Raw genomic sequence first — 20,251 nt, 5'->3', positions numbered from 1 at the left:
GGCCAGGTGTCAGTGCATCAGTGCACGAGGGTCCTGGGAAAAATGGTGGCTTCTTACGAAGCGATTCCATTCGGAAGATTCCATGCAAGAACGTTTCAGTGGGATCTTCTGGACAAATGGTCCGGATCGCATCTTCAGATGCATCAGCGGATAACCCTGTCGCCAAGGACAAGGGTGTCTCTTCTGTGGTGGCTGCAGAGTGCTCATCTACTAGAGGGCCGCAGATTCGGCATTCAGGATTGGATCCTGGTGACCACAGATGCCAGCCTGAGAGGCTGGGGAGCAGTCACACAGGGACAAAATTTCCAGGGCTTGTGGTCAAGCATGGAAACATCTCTTCATATAAACATTCTGGAACTAAGGGCCATTTACAATGCCCTAAGTCAAGCAAAACCCCTGCTTCAGGGTCAGGCGGTATTGATCCAATCGGACAACATCACGTCAGTCGCCCACGTAAACAGACAGGGCGGCACGAGAAGCAGGAGGGCGATGGCAGAAGCTGCAAGGATTCTTCGCTGGGCGGAGAATCATGTGATAGCACTGTCAGCAGTGTTCATTCCGGGAGTGGACAACTGGGAAGCGGACTTCCTCAGCAGACACGACCTTCACCCGGGGGAGTGGGGACTTCATCCAGAAGTCTTCCAAGAGATGGTAAACCGTTGGGAAAAACCAAAGGTGGACATGATGGCGTCCCGTCTCAACAAAAAACTAGACGGATGTTGCGCCAGGTCAAGGGACCCTCAGGCAATAGCGGTGGACGCTCTGGTAACACCATGGGTGTACCAGTCAGTGTATGTGTTCCCTCCTCTGCCTCTCATACCAAAAGTACTGAGAATCATAAAAAGGAGAGGAGTAAGAACTATACTCGTGGTTCCGGATTGGCCAAGAAGGACTTGGTACCCGGAACTTCAAGAGATGCTCACGGAGGACCCGTGGCCTCTACCTCTAAGAAAGGACCTGCTCCAGCAGGGACCTTGTCTGTTCCAAGACTTACCGCGGCTGCGTTTGACGGCATGGCGGTTGAACGCCGGATCCTGAAGGAAAAAGGCATTCCAGAAGAAATCATCCCTACCCTGATAAAGGCCAGGAAGGATGTAACCGCAAAACATTATCACCGCATTTGGCGAAAATATGTTGCATGGTGTGAGGCCAAAGAGGCCCCTACAGAGGAATTTCAACTGGGTCGCTTCCTACATTTCCTGCAAACAGGACTGTCTATGGGCCTAAAATTAGGGTCCATTAAGGTTCAAATTTCGGCCCTGTCGATTTTCTTCCAAAAAGAACTGGCTTCAGTGCCTGAAGTCCAGACGTTTGTCAAAGGGGTACTGCATATACAGCCTCCTTTTGTGCCCCCCGGTGGCACCTTGGGATCTCAATGTGGTTTTGGGGTTCCTAAAATCACATTGGTTTGAACCACTCACCACTGTGGAATTAAAATATCTCACATGGAAGGTGGTAATGCTGTTAGCCCTGGCTTCAGCCAGGCGTGTCTCAGAATTGGCGGCTTTATCTTATAAAAGCCCTTACCTGATTTTTCACACGGATAGGGCAGAATTGAGGACTCGTCCTCAATTTCTCCCAAAGGTGGTTTCAGCGTTTCACGTGAACCAGCCTATTGTGGTGCCTGCGGCTACTAGGGACTTGGAGGACTCCAAGTTACTGGACGTAGTCAGGGCCCTGAAAATATATATATATATATATATATATATATATATATACTCGCTGTTTATCCTGTATGCACCCAACAAGCTGGGTGCTCCTGCTTCTAAGCAGACGATTGCTCGTTGGATTTGTAGTACAATTCAGCTTGCACATTCTGTGGCAGGCCTGCCACAGCCAAAATCTGTAAAAGCCCATTCCACAAGGAAGGTGGGCTCATCTTGGGCGGCTGCCCGAGGGGTCTCGGCTTTACAACTTTGCCGAGCAGCTACTTGGTCAGGGGCAAACACGTTTGCTAAATTCTACAAATTTGATACCCTGGCTGAGGAGGACCTGGAGTTCTCTCATTCGGTGCTGCAGAGTCATCCGCACTCTCCCGCCCGTTTGGGAGCTTTGGTATAATCCCCATGGTCCTTACGGAGTCCCAGCATCCACTTAGGACGTTAGAGAAAATAAGAATTTACTTACCGATAATTCTATTTCTCATAGTCCGTAGTGGATGCTGGGCGCCCATCCCAAGTGCGGATTGTCTGCAATACTTGTATATAGTTATTGTTACAAAATTCGGGTTATTATTGTTGTGAGCCATCTTTTCAGAGGCTCCTTCGTTTATCATACTGTTAACTGGGTTCAGATCACAGGTTGTACGGTGTGATTGGTGTGGCTGGTATGAGTCTTACCCGGGATTCAATATCCTTCCTTATTATGTACGCTCGTCCGGGCACAGTATCCTAACTGAGGCTTGGAGGAGGGTCATAGGGGGAGGAGCCAGTGCACACCAGCTAGTTCAAGCTTTTACTTTTGTGCCCAGTCTCCTGCGGAGCCGCTATTCCCCATGGTCCTTACGGAGTCCCAGCATCCACTACGGACTATGAGAAATAGAATTATCGGTAAGTAAATTCTTATTTTTTGACTTCGACACCTGGATGGTGGCTTGACACTTAAACATCAGATATCAGCCACAATCAAATCCTCATTCTTTCACCTGAGGAACATAGCCAGAATCAAGCACTTAATTCCCTCAGATGATCTGCCAAAAGTCATACATGCATTTGTCTCCTCTCGATTAGACTACTGTAATGCCCTCTACCTTGGTCTCCCAGCAAAAGAATTGCAACGCTTACAGCTGGTGCAAATCACAGCTGCCAGGCTGTTAACCAACCAGCCCCGTTCTAGCCACATAACACCCATCCTCTACTCCCTTCACTGGCTGCCTGTAAGATGGCGAATCATCTTCAAGATTGGCTTACTGAGTTTCAAAGCATTACATAACCAAGGCCCAAGGTACCTGAGGTAGCTTCTGACCCCATACTGCCCCACTCGATTACTGTGTTCTGTAGATTAAGGACTTTTAGCAGTACCTAGAATCTCCCGTAATTCATCTGGGGGTCGAGCTTTTAGTCATGAGGGGCTCCGACTCTATGTAACTCACTCCCCCGCACAGTGCGAGAGGCCCCAACTATAGAATCCTTTAAAAGTAGACTCAAGACTTTTTCCTGTTTACTCAAGCATTTCCATAGTGTCCCTTTTAGCATCTTCATGCTTCTGTATTTTATGAAAATGTACTTCATTATTTTCTGTACTATATTATGCTATATATCTGTTAAGTTCCTTGAGTCCTATTGGAGAAAGAGCGCTATATAAATAAAATCCTCCTCCTCCTCCTCCTCCTCCTCCTCCTCCTCCTCCTCCTCATCCTCCTCCGAGAATTGGAAAACTCCTATCCCAGATTGCAGTGCTTTGGTCAGCTCGGTTTAAAGGCTGGCACTGAGTATAAAGAAGCTATTAGCACAGGGTACCTGGAAGTTGAGGATGTGGGATGGAGGGGTGGGGGGATGTAACCTGTGGGTGAGTGCTGGGTAGCTGTAGGAGCAATAATGCTATTAGGATATACTGTATTGGTGAGGAAGTAATTCGAACTATAACACAAGGTTGTTGACTATGTGGAAGGGTATATGGGGTAATGAATGCTGTGTCATTGGGGGATTGGTGTTAAATATGGAGAGCAGGTGTGTTTTTTGTTATTAGGGGGGATGAAGTCAGAATCCCAACACTGAAATCCTGAAGCTCACAATGCAGACGGATGCCCAAGGTGAATTTTAGGTTTAGGCACTAGGGAGAGGATTAGGGTTGGGGAGAAAGTGTGTGTGTGGGGGGGTGACGATGGTGAGGCTGCGGGGTGGGGGAGGTGTGTGCTTAAAATTCTGAGATCTGTCGTCATTCTGAGCATCAGGTTTCCTCTGTCAAGATTCTTATAGCTGGTGTTTTGATGCCAACCCGTTATTGGAGCTACAACATTATGTGTATGTGGAATACGGTGATAGGTCTAGGTGTATGTATGGCAATCAGAGCTAAAACTGCCAGAATGGGGGGTATGGAGGTATGTGTGATTTTAAGACAAAAAAATAAATGTTTACCTGTCTTGCAACATCCTAATATTTTAATTCACATTTTCAAATGATGTTCTACATTTGAATTAGTTTCTACATTTGAATTAATGAGAACAGTATGTGACAGTCTGCTGAACTGCATTTGTACGAATATGATAATTGCCTTGTGCAGGAGATGAGTCACCAGTGTCTGTGCTGAGCTGCTTCCCTCATGCAACCTCACATTTCTGCATTCAGTCGTACTAATTAATAAATGAAAACATAAATATATATATATATATATATATATATATATATATATATATATATGAACAGATAGTATGAGCGCAAATAACAAGGTAAAAGCTTTTTTTAGATATGAATATATATGAAAAGTCCCGTGGAACTACAAGTCCAAAGATAAACTAGGAGCAATGTTCCTCAAATTCACTGACTGCCAATATTATTTGGTGGAAGAAATTTGTCAGTGCGCACTTCTGGGATTTCCAGCTGTCGCTTCCCCAATGTTACCCGATCCCGGACGGGTGGTAGTCCTGCCAAAAAATTGAAGAAGCAGGGAGCGCCAATAGTGCATTAAAAGAGTACAGGAATTTTATTTAAAAAGTCCAAATTGGTGACAAGTAAAACCCGTACCATAAAAGGCGGTCAAACCACCGCTCGTATAACCGGCATATAATTTACCCCACCGTGCGAACGGAATATTCTTAATTCCAAATCCAAACGTCAGACCACGCCCATACGCGTTTCGTCATTCGACTTCGTCAGTAGGCCTGGTCTCAGTGCCTTCTCCTCCAGCTTCTGCTTCTTGGGCTGGGGCTCTTCTGCCGCTACCTTCATGAAGTAAATTCCTGTACTCTTTTAATGCACTATTGGCGCTCCCTGCTTCTTCAATTTTTTGGCATATATATATATATATATATATATATATATATATATATATATATATATATATATATATATATATACATACATACAGGTTGAGTCTCCCTTATCCAAAATGCTTGGGACCAGAGGTATTTTGGATATGGGATTTTTCCGTATTTTGGAATAATTGCATACCATAATGAGATATCATGGTGATGGGACCTAAATCTAAGCACAGAATGTATTTGTTACATATACACCTTATACACACAGCCTGAAGGTCATTTTAGCCAATATTTTTTATAACTTTGTGCATTAAACAAAGTGTGTCTACATTCACACAATTCATTTATGTTTCATATACACCTTATACACACAGCCTGAAGGTCATTTAATACAATATTTTTAATAACTTTGTGTATTAAACAAAGTTTGTGTACATTGAGCCATCAAAAAACAAAGGTTTCACTATCTCACTCTCCCTCAAAAAAGTCCGTATTTCGGAATATTCCGTATTTCGGAATATTTGGATATGGTTTACTCAACCTGTATATATATATGTACACACACACACACACACGAAATTGTGAGGTAACACAAATTGGTGCAACTGTCACAATTAAATTGTTTCAATTTAGTGCCTGTCAGAAGTGACAGGGAGGTAATTCAGTTGATTTGTGCTGCACTTATCACAGGAGGTGCAAGCAGAAATTAGGAGTAAGGTAGGACTTCAGGGTAGGTCGGGAGTGCTGGGCACGCAGTAACTGCAGCGCACACGGTACTTAGTGCGGGATAAGCGGTTTAACGTGGCTAATCCTGTACATTCATGGGAATTCATTAAATAGTTCCTGGGCACTTAGGGGGTCATTCCGAGTTGTTCGCTCGCTAGCAGATTTTAGCAGCATTGCACACGCTAGGCCGCCGCCCTCTGGGAGTGTATCTTAGCTTAGCAGAATTGCGAACGAAAGATTAGCAGAATTGCTAATAGAAAATTCTTAGCAGTTTCTGAGTAGCTCGAGACTTACTCCTACACTGCGATCAGCTCAGCCCGTTTCGTTCCTGGTTTGACGTCACAAACGCCCTGTGTTCGGCCAGCCACCCCCCCCGTTTCTCCAGACACTCCCGCGTTTTTCCCTGACACGCCTGCGTTTTTCCGCACACTCCCAGAAAACGGCCAGTTTCCGCCCAGAAACACCCACTTCCTGTCAATCACACTCCGATCACTTCAACGATGGAAATTCTTTGTTCGGACGCGAGTAAATCTACTAAGTTTTGAGTTAAAATACTTAGCGCATGCGCACTGCGTACCATGCACATGCGCATTTTCGCCTTAATCGCTCCGTTGCGAAAATCGGCAACGAGCGAACAACTCGGAATGACCCCCTTAGCCCGGGCACTACATTTCCATCTAACATTTATATCAACCCCAAGTGTTTGGTGTAGGTGCTGACCTACTTACGGAAGAATAGTACTGTATGTACAGTAGAAAATAAACTTGGATATTAGATTTCCTGTTTTTCTTTTTTGTTAATAAAAAAAAACTGAGATTTTACATTTTTTACACACCTACTTCATAAAGGTATCATTATAGTTCTGTTACCGTCCCTTGGTGCATTTTCTGGCTCTGCATAAAACGTTTGGTTATATAATGTGTCAAACTGAAGTGTGGACAGTAGCTATAATACAAATGTAACATAATATATGTATAGCATGGATACCTGTACACCTTGCCTCTTGGATGTAACTGTGACACTTTTGCAGTGAATGCATACTTCATTTACAGCAATGCACAGTGAAGGAATGTACGTCATTTACAGCAATATAATTTCTCTCGATAGCCAGGTACCTTGAATATAATAGGTAGGTGTTCTGCTTCTAGGAAATTTGCTGTTTATAGCAATAGAGTACCCAGTGCATCTTTGACGGACAAATCTGCATTTACTGTACCTGGGAAGATTTTGGCATTTATAAGCTTTATTTTTATATTTCAAAGACCCAGGGTACTTATCCTCCTCTTTAAGTTTTTTCAAAATATGTGATATATATATATATATATATATATATATATATATATATATATATATATATATATATAAAATCTATATCCATAAATATTGGGACATTTATTTATTTATTACCAGTTATTTATATAGCGCACACATATTCCGCAGCGCTTTACAGAGAATATTTTCTCATTCACATCAGTCCCTGCCCCAGTGGAGCTTACAATCTATGTTCCCTATCACATGTACACACATATACAATCACACTAGGGTTAATTTTTTGTTGGGAGACAATTAACCTACCAGTATATTTTTGGATTGTGGGAGGAAACCGGAGTACCCGGAGGAAACCCACGCAAGTACGTGGAGAATATACAAACTCCGCACAGTTAGGGCCATGGTGGAAATCGAACCCATGACCTCAGTGCTGTGAGGCAGTAATGCTAACCATTACACCATCCGTACTGACATCTACACAAGTCTCATATTTTGGACTCTATACAGTACCACTATGGATTTGAAATGAAACAAACAAAATGTGCTTTAACTGCAGACTTTCCGCTTTAATTTGAGGGTATTTACATCCAAATCAGGTGAACGGTGTAGGAATTACGATGGTTTCTATATGACCTTGCACCGCCTCATAAACAGCTGATTGGTCCTCAGAACGACGATTCCGATTGGCTGGTAGTAGCTTTTACTACAATCCGCTTCTTGATTCTCGCGCATCTGTGCTTCTTTGTCTGACTGAAAGTAGCATAACTTCCCTTGTAATGCAAATATTTGACCTCTGTTTATTGTGTTGAACTCAGCATTAAATTTCCTTTCATTTGATATATGAACCATTGCACTGCGTGGAGTGAAACCGTTTTTTATAAGCATTCAAAGTTGGAAAACATTCAAATTTCAAAGTGTCCGCCATTTTGGCCACCACTGTACAGTATATCTCCTATATAATAGCCCAGATCTGTCACTGTGTGGATAACGCTGGGCGTGGCTAGGAGCTCTCATTGTGTTAGCGGCAGGTCTATCTCACCCAGTCCACAGCTGCTTGGCCAAGAAACGCCCTCCCACACAGGTTTACATCCAACGGGAGGCTCTGCCCTTTGGCTGCTGTGTGTTCCCAGAGCAGGATTAACAATGGGACTGATGGAGCTGCAACTCCAGGTCCACACCCCAAAATAGGCCCACCACATCTGCAGCAACATAACCTCCAACAATTTACACATAAAAATTGGTACAAATTCAAAAAGGGGGCATGGTCACGGGTAAAGGGTTGTGGTCACGCCCCCTTTCCTATACTTTCAATGCAAGTTTGGAGAGCAAGAAATCGGTACAGACCATAATAAAAAGGTACTGTACCTCCCAAAAAGGTACAGCTGGAGGGTATGCCACTGCATCTGCAGCAAGTTCTGCGCTGTAGATAGGGGGGAAAAAAATCCTTTTACTGCAGCGTCCTATGTCCTGTTGCCAGTCCGCCTGCCCCCTCCAGCATCAACAATCCCCACTCCCAAGCAGCGGCGCAGGTGGAACAAAAGCTGCTGCGGCCACCGGCATAGATGTGTATAATAGCCCTCCCTGTGCCGCATACTCGGAGCCCCGGAGTTTCCTCTTCAAGTGATGTCACAGAAGTGCCTCCCCGCCACAGCCGCGCCCAGATCCCCAGAGGCCCTGACTCCACAACACAGCATCTGGGCTGCCGGCCTGAAAGCCCCGTGATGGCTAATGTAACGGATAGAGTGAGCAGTGATCGCGCTGAGCCCCCCCAAAAAGTGGGTCCTAGGGACCCCTCACTTTGGCGTCCTACCGGTCTTTTTCTTGGTCCCATCGGAATGAAGGTTCTTATTAATCTTAATCTTGTTTGGACACTACAAAAGTGTTGCAAGGTGGGGGGATGGGGGTGACAATGCTGCTGGGCAGTGTAGCATGCAGGACACCCTGCACCAGAGGTGTAACTAGACATTTTGGTGCCCTTAGGCAGAAAGTGAATTGGTGTTCCACCTCCCAGATCGCAAAGGATTGGCAGTGCGCACCTGAGGCGCGCCACAAAATTTTAGGGGCGTGGCTTCATAGGAAAGGGGCGTGTCCACATAATAGTGCCAATTCACATTACACCACACAGTAGTGCCGCTTATACACATTGCACCAGGTAGAACCTCCTATGCACACTGCGCCAGATAGAGCACGTTATTCACTTTGCTCCAGGTACAGCACGTTATTCACTTTGCTCCAGGTACAGCACGTTATTCACTTTGCTCCAGGTACAGCACGTTATACACTTTGCGCCAGGTACAGCACGTTATACATTTTGCGCCAGGTACAGCATGTTATACATTTTGCGCCAGGTACAGCACGTTATACACTTTGCGCCAGGTACAGCACGTTATACACTTTGCTCCAGGTACAGCACGTTATACACTTTGCTCCAGGTAGAGCGCGTTATACACTTTGCTCCAGGTAGAGCGCGTTATACACTTTGCTCCAGGTAGAGCGCGTTATACACTTTGCTCCAGGTAGAGCGCGTTATACACTTTGCTCCAGGTAGAGCGCGTTATACACAATGCGCCTGCTAGAGCTCGTTATGAACATTGCACCAGGTAGAGCACTGAGGCACATTGCACCAGGTAGAGCACTGAGGCACATTGCACCAGGTAGAGCACTGAGGCACATTGACCAGGTAGAGCACTGAGGTACTTTGCACCAGGTAGAGCACTGAGGCACATTGCACCAGGTAGAGCACTGAGGCACATTGCACCAGGTAGAGCACTGAGGCACATTGCAGTAAATCCCCCCTCACCCCCGTGTCACGTGAAACCTGCAGCAAGACCATTTACCAACGACCACACGCAGTCTACTGCAGCCCGGGCATACACGCCGCTGAGGGGGTGGGGCCAGATACGGATCGGTACTCACCGTTGCACAGGAGGGCGCGGTGCCTGGTTAGCGTGGCTAGTCTCTTGGTGCTGACGGGGGAGCGTGCAGTGGGGAGGAGGAGGAGCTGTGCCGGATGAGCGGGGCCAGTCTGTCAGCGCTGCAGCACCGATTCATGTGCTGGCGGCGGAACCCAGGTCAGCGCGCAGAGGGTAGCAGGATTCAAAGCGGGCGGACTGGCGGGAGACTACAGGAGGTGATTGGCTGAGGAAACAGCCAGTCTCCTCCTGCGTGCCGCTGACTGGCTGGCGCGATGCAAACACATATTCAGATGAGCGGGTCCCACAGGACGTGCTCATCTTCTAAATGTGAGTCCCGGGCGTCGTTTCTGGGTTAAATACGTGCCATACTGCGTTTTTGCGGTCACTGGTGGGTGATATCACGGGGCGGTAATGTCTGGACGCTAAATCAATGTAAAAGGTGAAAGTGCAGTGGGTGTACAGTGTCACTGACACTGCACAGCACTCTCACCTTTTACATTGATTCAGCGAGTCAGTCAGTTCTGCCAGCCAGTCACTATTGTTAGCGCCGGTGTCCCAATGCGTCGCATTACAGGGAAGTAGACGCACTAAATAAACTACAGCTCCCAGCAGCCCTTAGCGCAGGAGCATCTTCTTCCCTGTAAAGCGGCGCGTTGGGACACCGGCGCTAACAATAGTGACTGGCTGCTGTGCGAGTCTCCGGGAGAGCCACTGCCAAAGGGAGCACAGCAGCTTAGCTGCTTACAGGAGGAGAAGCATTACCCGCCCCTCCCCCACTCGCAGTACCTCCATACCCCCATCTGCAGCACCCGCACCCCCCCCTCCACCACATGCAGTGGCTCCGGACCCTCTCTCCCACCCGCAGCACCGCCGCATCAGCCCCACCCGTGGCACCACCGCACCTGCCCCTCCCCCACCCCTGGTGGCTTTGGACCCCATCCGCCCCTCCCCAACCTGCGGCACCACCACCTCATCCACCCGCGGCACCCCCGCAACCGCCCCCTCCCCCACCCGCGTCATCCTTGGAACCCCTCCCCCATCCTGAATCACCTAGTATACAATATATGCACAATGCATTTTTTTAGATGTATATGTTCTACAAAGATTGCAGTCAGACAGATGGTTATAAAGAGCTAGAAGGAAGGACATGTTTCTTGCATAATATAGTGTTTATTCTGTATTTCTCTTCTGTTATTTGCTATGGTGCCATCTGTTTGCTGCCTGCTCGTTCAACAAATTAATACTTCTGTGCACTGTTGTGTTTAAGGCTTATAGGGCCCATACACTTACTCTCCGATCCAGATACTTTTTTTTGGTCAGAATTGGCGAATCGAGGATTTCCAGCATGTTTGATTTCTCTGATCCCCTGACCCAGGCATCAGGAGAATGGGTTATAAAGGTGTCATTATACTTATAATATCTATTCTAGACATGTAATATTCTTTTTGCTATTTTTTGACCAAGGCTCTTGGGTTGTCGTCCCTGCTTTATGCTTTCTGAATCCACCATGTGCCTTTTTACATACTGAAGTTACTGTTGATCCCACCCAGAAGCCGCATGTAAGAGAATTGTTTTGTGTATGCTGCTGAGATGATGATATCCTGTAGCCTTTGATCTCCCTTTTGTTGGCCACTTTGTGCTACTGCAAGGCCCTTCTCTGCCATTATGTACATATAAAACAAATGTTTAAGCACATGGAGAAACACTGCCGCTGAGATGCATTGCTCTATCCCTACGTGCTGTGCTTTGCAGTATGTGGTTGCTAGGGGCTGGATTTGTTGCTATGCATGCTGTCTAGGAAGAGCTCACTAAGGAAAGCAGAGTTGCTGAGGTAGTTTCCTGGACTGTGGGTTTGTACTGTATTATAGCTCTGAGAGACTCAAATTGTACCAGAAACTAATTGACTAATTTATATTTAAACATATGGCATTACTGAAACCAACATGCTGATAGGTCTTCTCAGCTAAAGGCAATGGGCACACTGGCATTTGACATGTGTTTAGTGCATGTGTAGAAAACTTGTCAAAGTCATACAAACCATATTGCCTGTATATGTATGATGGCTTAGTATGAATAACCGGCTGGTGGGATGCTGGCCGTCAGTATACGACAGCAGCATTCCGGCCAGTAGTATGCCAGCAGCGGGGCGAGTGCTAGAAAGCTCCTTGCGGGCTCCCTGTGCTTGCCACCCTGCGGGCACGGTGGCTCCGTGCGCTCGCCACAGGTTAAATTCTCTCTCTATGGGTGTCTACCCACAGAAGGAGAATAGCTTGTGGGGCCAGTATTCCAGCGTCGGGATTTCACCACTAGTCTGGATTCCGGCATCGGCATTTTGACCGCCGGGATCCTGATTAGTGGTATTTTACCGCTTCCCTGTATGATATGCTGTTGTTCGAGACCAATACATATGTAAAAGCTTCTGTGTAAATGTGCTCCTATTTATATGTACAATTTAGAATGTAAGTAAAACTGCGTTGACACATGGAATAAAAAGTGTTAAAAAAAACCCAACCTCAAAAGCTAAATGCATGTGAAAGTATGTGTGGTCTCATTTAGTGCAATGATACACCAATTTGACATGCTCTAAACTAGGACGCCTAAATGGGGAAATTCAGATAGCTGCTGTAATTTATAGTGTTCGGACTGACTGCAAACAGCGGCATCAGGCGGGTTTGCACGTTCCTGTGTCTCGTCTTCTTCTTGTACCCCCCCACCAAAAGACAAACTAATATAGGAATATAGAAAAACAGTATAATAGTCAATAGTCTATCAGTGGTCATAATAAAAAGATTTGGGGTACTTAAATATTGTCAGATGGCTGTTAGATGCGAAAAAAAGGTAATAAATTATAAAGCAAGTGTTTTACAGAAACATCGGTGCTCAGATTAAGTTGGGGAACATCAAGATGGGTATAGACATGCCACTTTCAAAAAACCTCCAAAAAAGCCTGATTGCACCCACCTGCAAGCCAAAACTCACCTGTCCCACTCCTAAAGATCCCCAGTATACCTGTTTCATACCTTTTTACCCCATTTTCCATCATGTTACATTTTTTTACCCCAAAAATTGACGTCATTATTGTCCAATTTAAAATAATTAAAAACATACTCATTTAGGGGGGTGTCCCAGGGGTTCTAAGCCAAATACCGACATTTTTTTACCTTTTTAAAATAGGGATTTTCCCCAAGCTGATCACCTGCTCAGAGGCGGTGAAGTGAAATTTGCGGTAAACCTATGAAGAATTACCATCGGTAATTTATCGCAGACAATTGAATAGTGGCTTCCCACCAGTCATGTTAAAAACCCTGTATTTACAGCGAAAATGGGTTATCGTGGCTAATTGAATTGCCCCTTAATCATTTCAAGGGCAGTAAGAACATTGCTTAATGCAAGCTATTTTAGAGATAATTTTTTTTTCTTTTTCTGTGTATATAAGGGACAGGGCATGCACATTGTGTGTTTCGGTGTTAAAACTTAAAAGGCGGAGTTCTTAATGACCATTTCTATATTCAACCAAAGTAAAGTGGCAAGAGTCATTTTTCCTGTACACTAGAATGTTGCTGAATTGGTAGTCGTTGTGTGACTTGCAGTAAAGGGATGACTTATGTGCAAAGGGGAAATATTTAAAATGGCAATCTCTGCTGAAACAAATACTAAAGCTTTTATTGGCTCTTATTTCACAGTGCAGGTCTTTTGGAGAATAAGATTTTAAACATATGAAATGAATCTGTTTTGTAATGTATCTAGCTGATGCATACTTGTAGGACAGATAGTTTTTATCAACGTTCTTAATAAGTGTTATCTGTCTTTTGATTTTTAGGAATAAGAAAATTCTTAGCAAGAAAAAACTAAAAAGGAAGCAAAAGACCAAATCAAAAGGGAAGCTCCGAAACAAGGTAATGGTTTATTGTCAGCATGGCTTCTAATACTCAATCAATATAGTAAATACTGTCTGCTGCTGCTGCTTGATTTTTCCTTATTTTTCCTGATCGGTTTATATTGGCTTAGTGATAGTGAACAGAACAATATTTGGGCATATCCTTAGTATAAAAAAATTTAAATGAATATAATATGATTGTTTGGTTTTTATTTACCGCAATGTAAATTTTATGACTTTTGAAAAGGTTGCTTAAAAGAAATATTTTTAGTTAAAGTAGAATATCTCCCAAATACGACAATACTCTTTTTCATTTTATAAGTAGTTCTCAAAAATGTTAATTCTCAAGGTTTAATTTGCATTTAGAGTGATATTAGTTCTTTTATCTGTTGCAATAATGTAGTACTATATAACCCTCATTTACACCCCCCACGTAAGTTGTTGCCCCCTGACTTGTGACCTTTCTGGGTAGGTGTATGAAGCTGTGGAGTTGGCATAGCATTATTTTGTGTCTCTGTTTGTGGCTGCTTAAAAAAACAAAAAAAATGAGCTTGGTCTTTACGTTTTTTAATGCAAATTCAGTAAAACTTTTGGATTGTCTCTGTTGCCTTTGTGTATCTGGTAAATATGAAAATATGTCTGTGGTTTACACATTTTACATTGCCAAATTGTAACCTAGTACATACCATTTTGAAATTCAATTTAAAAGGCAGTTTAAAGCTTATGAATGTTGCAGATTTTAACCCCTGAAAGTGGTTTACACATCTATAAGCTGACCCGTTTCCATTTTTTTGTTGTTGGTTTTTTCAAAAACATTTTTTCATGAGCTTGAGACATTGAAATAGACAACATATTAATGTATTACTTTTAGGTTCTGTAAGGGTATAAGCAAACATATTTCAGACTTTTTCTCGTGTCTCGTGAGTACGCTTTCAAACTTACACCTTCAAACCCCCACACACACACACACGCACGCACGCGCACACACACACACACACACACACACACACACACACACACACACACACACACACACACACACACACACACACAAGCTAGAAATGTATTTGTAAGGTTCTCCTGTATACCCAGTCCAGTTATATGTATTGTCACTTTAAATGTGTTCAGAGGATGTAGGAGTGAAGTATAAATGTCTTCACAATCTTCATCAACAATTATAGTACAGATGTCCCCCTATATCCTTGCTGCAGTCATGTTAAACAGTGGCATGACTGTAGCGCCGAGTGTTTTTATGTGCAACTTTTTCCGTTTAAATGTGTGTAAGTCGCATTGATATACGAGTATGACGCACAAGCATCTTATTATTAATATTATCCTTTATTTATATGGCGCCACAAGGGTTCCGCAGCGCCCAATTACAGAATACATAAACAAATAATCAAACAGGAAAACAGCAACTTACAGTTGATGACAGTATAGGACAAGTACAGGGTAAATAAACATAGTTACATCAGCAGGTGACACTGGAATAAGTATCAGGTGGCAGAAGACTGCTGGATTTGGTGCAGTTGAAGATTATTAAAGTAAGAAAGGATAAGCACATGAGGGAAGAGGGCCCTGCTCGTGAGAGCTTACATTCATTCTTATGCTGATTAAAATGATAGCAGGCCTGTGTTCTGTGTGACTGCAGCTGAATCTGCATGCAAAATGCTACGTTAGTGTTTTCCTGGAAATAACTGTAATGTGGTATTTTGTATGAACATACAGTCACACACAGAATATAGGCATGCTGCATATAATTTTAATCCGCATAACCTGTTTGTGTGTCCTAGTCACATAGCAATGTGAATAAGAGGCACTTTCTGCAAAAAAAGACTCCCAATGTTAGCAGAGCTGCTCGGGAGCTGCCAGCTGACTCACGCCAGGCATCTCCTGCTGCATGGCGTATTGAGGCAAGATGTATGAGGATACATCTGTAGTTGTCCTGCTACACCTTTTGCTCTGCTCTCCTCTACTTATTATTATTATTATTACTACCAGCTATTTATATAGCGCACACATATTCAGCAGCGCTTTACTGAGGATATTTGGCCATTCACATCAGTCCCTGCCCCAGTGGAGTTTACAGTCTATATTCCCTATGACATGTACATGCACACACATTCACGCTAGGGTTAATTCTTGTTGGGATCCAATTAACCTACAAGTATATTTTTGGATTGTGGGAGGAAACCGGAGTACCCGGAGGAAACCCACGTAAGTACGGGGAGAATATTCAAACTCCACTAATGTGCATATATCATTAGTTTCTCATGTTGATGGGCATTTACAGGTAGTCTTAAAGGGGGTATACACGGGAGAGATGTGTGCTGAGCGAACCGCTCAGCACACATCTCTCCCGCCGCTCAGCACCGCGCGATGTGTGCTGAGCGATACGGGGGGAGGACGGGGGCCGCTCATTTCACCCAGCGGGTGAAATGAGCGACCTGCTAGATTGGCCTTGCATGCAGGCTCAATCTAGCAGCAGCGATAGCGATGTGCGGGGCCGCGCATCGCTATCGCTGGGGGGGCTACACACGAGTGATCTGTGCTTACAATCTAAGCAATCTAGTCAGATTGCTTAGATTTTAAGCATGGATCTCTCCGTGAGTACCCCCCTTTATGCCAGGATTCAATTAGCTGCGTGCTAATTGATCCCCTGGGGCTATTCAGTTAGCCCCAAAGGTAGGAGTTATCAGGGATATCTTTTTTCACCTGCCTCAGTGGGTTGAATAAAAATCCCAGATAACTAGCGGGTTAACGGGTGCTGGTAAAAAATGAGCACAATTGAATAGCCCTGGGTGTTAAAGCCTGAGGCTACCTTTCTTTTCTCTGACGTCCTAGTGGATGCTGGGACTCCGTCAGGACCATGGGGAATAGCGGCTCCGCAGGAGACAGGGCACAAAATTTAAAAGTTTGACCACTAGGTGGTGTGTACTGGCTCCTCCCCCTATGACCCTCCTCCAAGCCTCAGTTAGGTTTTTGTGCCCGTCCGAGCAGGGTGCAATCTAGGTGGCTCTCCTAAAGAGCTGCTTAGAAAAAGTTCGTTAGGTTTTTTATTTTCAGTGAGTCCTGCTGGCAACAGGCTCACTGCAACGAGGGACTTAGGGGAGAAGAAGTGAACTCACCTGCGTGCAGGATGGATTTGCTTCTTAGGCTACTGGACACTAGCTCCAGAGGGACGATCACAGGTACAGCCTGGATGGGTCACCGGAGCCGCGCCGCCGACCCCCTTGCAGATGCCGAATAGAGAAGAGGTCCAGAAACCGGCGGCAGAAGACGTCTCAGTCTTCATGAGGTAGCGCACAGCACTTCAGCTGTGCGCCATTGCTCTCCGCACACTTCACACCAGCGGTCACTGAGGGTGCAGGGCGCTGGGGGGGGCGCCCTGGGCAGCAATGTAATATACCTATTCTGGCTAAAATATATCACATATAGCCCCCTGGGGCTATATGGATGTATTTAACCCCAGCCAGGTTCCAAAAAAACCGGGATAAGAAGCCCGCCGAAAAGGGGGCGGGGCCTATTCTCCTCAGCACACAGCGCCATTTTCCTGCCCAGCTCCGCTGCGAGGAAGGCTCCCAGGACTCTCCTGTAATTTCTCTCCTGTAATTTGTAATCTCGCGGTAATTTAGCGCGGCTAATTGAATCCCGTCTTATATCTGTGAACGTCTTTCACATTTTAGTAGGACGATCAGATAGATCTTTAATGTGATACAGTGATGATTCACTGATAAGCCAATAAAATAAACTAGAGCATTTCCCAACTTTTATACCATTAAAATAAAAACTACCTTTGTTTACTGTATATAAAATGTAACTTATTAAAAGCTTATTGTTAAACATGTAGTACTAATATATATTTCTCTAACGTCCTAGTGGATGCTGGGGACTCCGAAAGGACCATGGGGAATAGCGGCTCCGCAGGAGACTGGGCACAAAGTAAAAGCTTTAGGACTAGCTGGTGTGCACTGGCTCCTCCCCCTATGACCCTCCTCCAAGCCTCCGTTAAGATTTTGTGTCCGAACGAGAAGGGTGCAATCTAGGTGGCTCTCCTGAGCTGCTTAGAGTAAAAGTTTAAATAGGTTTTTTTATTTTCAGTGAGACCTGCTGGCAACAGGCTCACTGCATCGAGGGACTAAGGGGAGAAGAAGCGAACTCACCTGCGTGCAGAGTGGATTGGGCTTCTTAGGCTACTGGACATTAGCTCCAGAGGGACGATCACAGGCCCAGCCATGGATGGGTCCCGGAGCCGCGCCGCCGGCCCCCTTACAGAGCCAGAAAAGTGAAGAGGTCCGGAAAATCGGCGGCAGAAGACGTCCTGTCTTCAATAAGGTAGCGCACAGCACCGCAGCTGTGCGCCATTGCTCTCAGCACACTTCACACTCCGGTCACTGAGGGTGCAGGGCACTGGGGGGGGGCGCCCTGGGACGCAATGAAAATACCTTAAATGGCTAAAAATACATCACATATAGCTCCTGGGCTATATGGATGTATTTAACCCCTGCCAGTTTTCCACAAAAAAGCAGGAGAAAGGCCGCCGAAAAAGGGGCGGAGCCTATCTCCTCAGCACACAAGCGCCATTTTTTCCTCACAGCTCCGTTGGAGGAAGGCTCCCCGACTCTCCCCTGCAGTCCTGCACTACAGAAACAGGGTAAAACAAGAGAGGGGGGGCACTAAATTGGCATATTAATATATACAGCAGCTATATTAGGGAAAAACACTTATATAAGGTTATCCCTGTATATATATAGCGCTCTGGTGTGTGCTGGCAAACTCTCCCTCTGTCTCCCCAAAGGGCTAGTGGGGTCCTGTCCTCTGTCAGAGCATTCCCTGTGTGTGTGCTGTGTGTCGGTACGCTGTGTCGACATGTATGAGGAGGAAAATGGTGTGGAGGCGGAGCAATTGCCTGTGTTAGTGATGTCACCCCCTAGGGAGTCGACACCTGACTGGATGGTCTTATGGAAAGAATTACGTGATAGTGTCGGCACTTTACAAAAGACTGTTGACGACATGAGACAGCCGGCAAATCAGTTAATACCTGTACAGGCGTCTCAAACACCGTCAGGGGCTATAAAACGCCCGTTACCTCAGGTCGATACAGACACTGACACGGACACTGACTCCAGTGTCGACGGTGAGGAAACAAACGTATTTTCCAGTAGGGCCACACGTTACATGATCACGGCAATGAAGGAGGTTTTGAACATTTCTGATACTACAAGTACCACAAAAAAGGGTATTATGTGGGGTGTGAAAAAACTACCCGTAGTTTTTCCTGAATCAGATGAATTAAATGAGGTGTGTGATGAAGCGTGGGTTTCCCCCGATAAACTGCTAATTTCTAAAAAATTATTGGCATTATACCCTTTCCCGCCAGAGGTTAGGGCGCGTTGGGAAACACCCCCTAGCGTAGATAAGGCGCTCACACGCTTATCAAAACAAGTGGCGTTACAGTCTCCTGATACGGCCGCCCTCAAGGAACCAGCTGATAGGAAGCTGGAAAATATCCTTAAAAGTATATACACACATACTGGTATTATACTGCGACCAGCAATCGCCTCAGCCTGGATGTGCAGTGCTGGGGTGGCTTGGTCGGATTCCCTGACTGAAAATATTGATACCCTGGACAGGGACAATATATTATTGACTATAGAGCATTTAAAGGATGCATTTCTATATATGCGAGATGCACAGAGGGATATTTGCACTCTGGCATCAAGAGTAAGTGCGATGTCCATTTCTGCCAGAAGAGGATTATGGACGCGACAGTGGTCAGGGGATGCGGATTCCAAACGGCATATGGAAGTATTGCCGTATAAAGGGGAGGAGTTATTTGGGGTCGGTCTATCGGACCTGGTGGCCACGGCAACGGCTGGAAAATCCACCTTTTTACCCCAAGTCACCTCTCAGCAGAAAAAGATACCGTCTTTTCAGGCTCAGTCCTTTCGTCCCCATAAGGGCAAGCGGGCAAAAGGCCACTCATATCTGCCCCGGGGCAGAGGAAGGGGAAAAAGACTGCAGCAAACAGCCTCTTCCCACGAACAGAAGCCCTCCCCCGCTTCTGCCAAGTCCTCAGCATGACGCTGGGGCCTTACAAGCGGACTTAGGCAAGGTGGGGGCCCGTCTCAAGAATTTCAGCGCGCAGTGGGCTCACTCGCAAGTGGACCCCTGGATCCTGCAGGTAGTATCTCAGGGGTACAAATTGTAATTCGAGACGTCTCCCTCTCGCCGGTTCCTGAAGTCTGCTTTACCAACGTCTCCCCCCGACAGGGAGGCGGTATTGGAAGCCATTCACAAGCTGTATTCCCAGCAGGTGATAATCAAGGTACCCCTCCTACAACAGGGAAAGGGGTATTATTCCACGCTGTTTGTGGTACCGAAGCCGGACGGCTCGGTGAGACCCATTTTAAATCTGAAATCCTTGAACACTTACATAAAAAGGTTCAAGTTCAAGATGGAGTCACTCAGAGCAGTGATAGCGAACCTGGAAGAAGGGGACTTTATGGTGTCTCTGGACATCAAGGATGCTTACCTCCATGTCCC

At 45.5% G+C, this 20,251-nt stretch overlaps 1 protein-coding gene across 16 annotated transcripts in view; it reads left to right on the top strand.

Annotated features, from left to right (window-relative positions):
* The window catches only part of MYCBP2 (MYC binding protein 2), a 705,517-nt gene that overhangs the window by 91,001 nt on the left and 594,265 nt on the right, over window positions 1–20,251 (top strand). For all 16 annotated transcript variants that reach the window (XM_063952980.1, XM_063952968.1, XM_063952974.1 and 13 more), the window contains exon 2: window positions 13,649–13,724. In XM_063952980.1, coding sequence (XP_063809050.1) covers window positions 13,649–13,724 — 76 coding nt within the window. The remainder of the gene's footprint in view (window positions 1–13,648; window positions 13,725–20,251) is intronic.

Source organism: Pseudophryne corroboree, chromosome 2 (genome assembly GCF_028390025.1).
Source record: "Pseudophryne corroboree isolate aPseCor3 chromosome 2, aPseCor3.hap2, whole genome shotgun sequence".
In the NCBI taxonomy this organism is placed as follows: Eukaryota; Metazoa; Chordata; class Amphibia; order Anura; family Myobatrachidae; genus Pseudophryne; species Pseudophryne corroboree.
The sequence above is the reverse complement of the archived record's forward strand: the minus strand, read 5'-3'. Positions and strand labels throughout refer to the sequence as shown.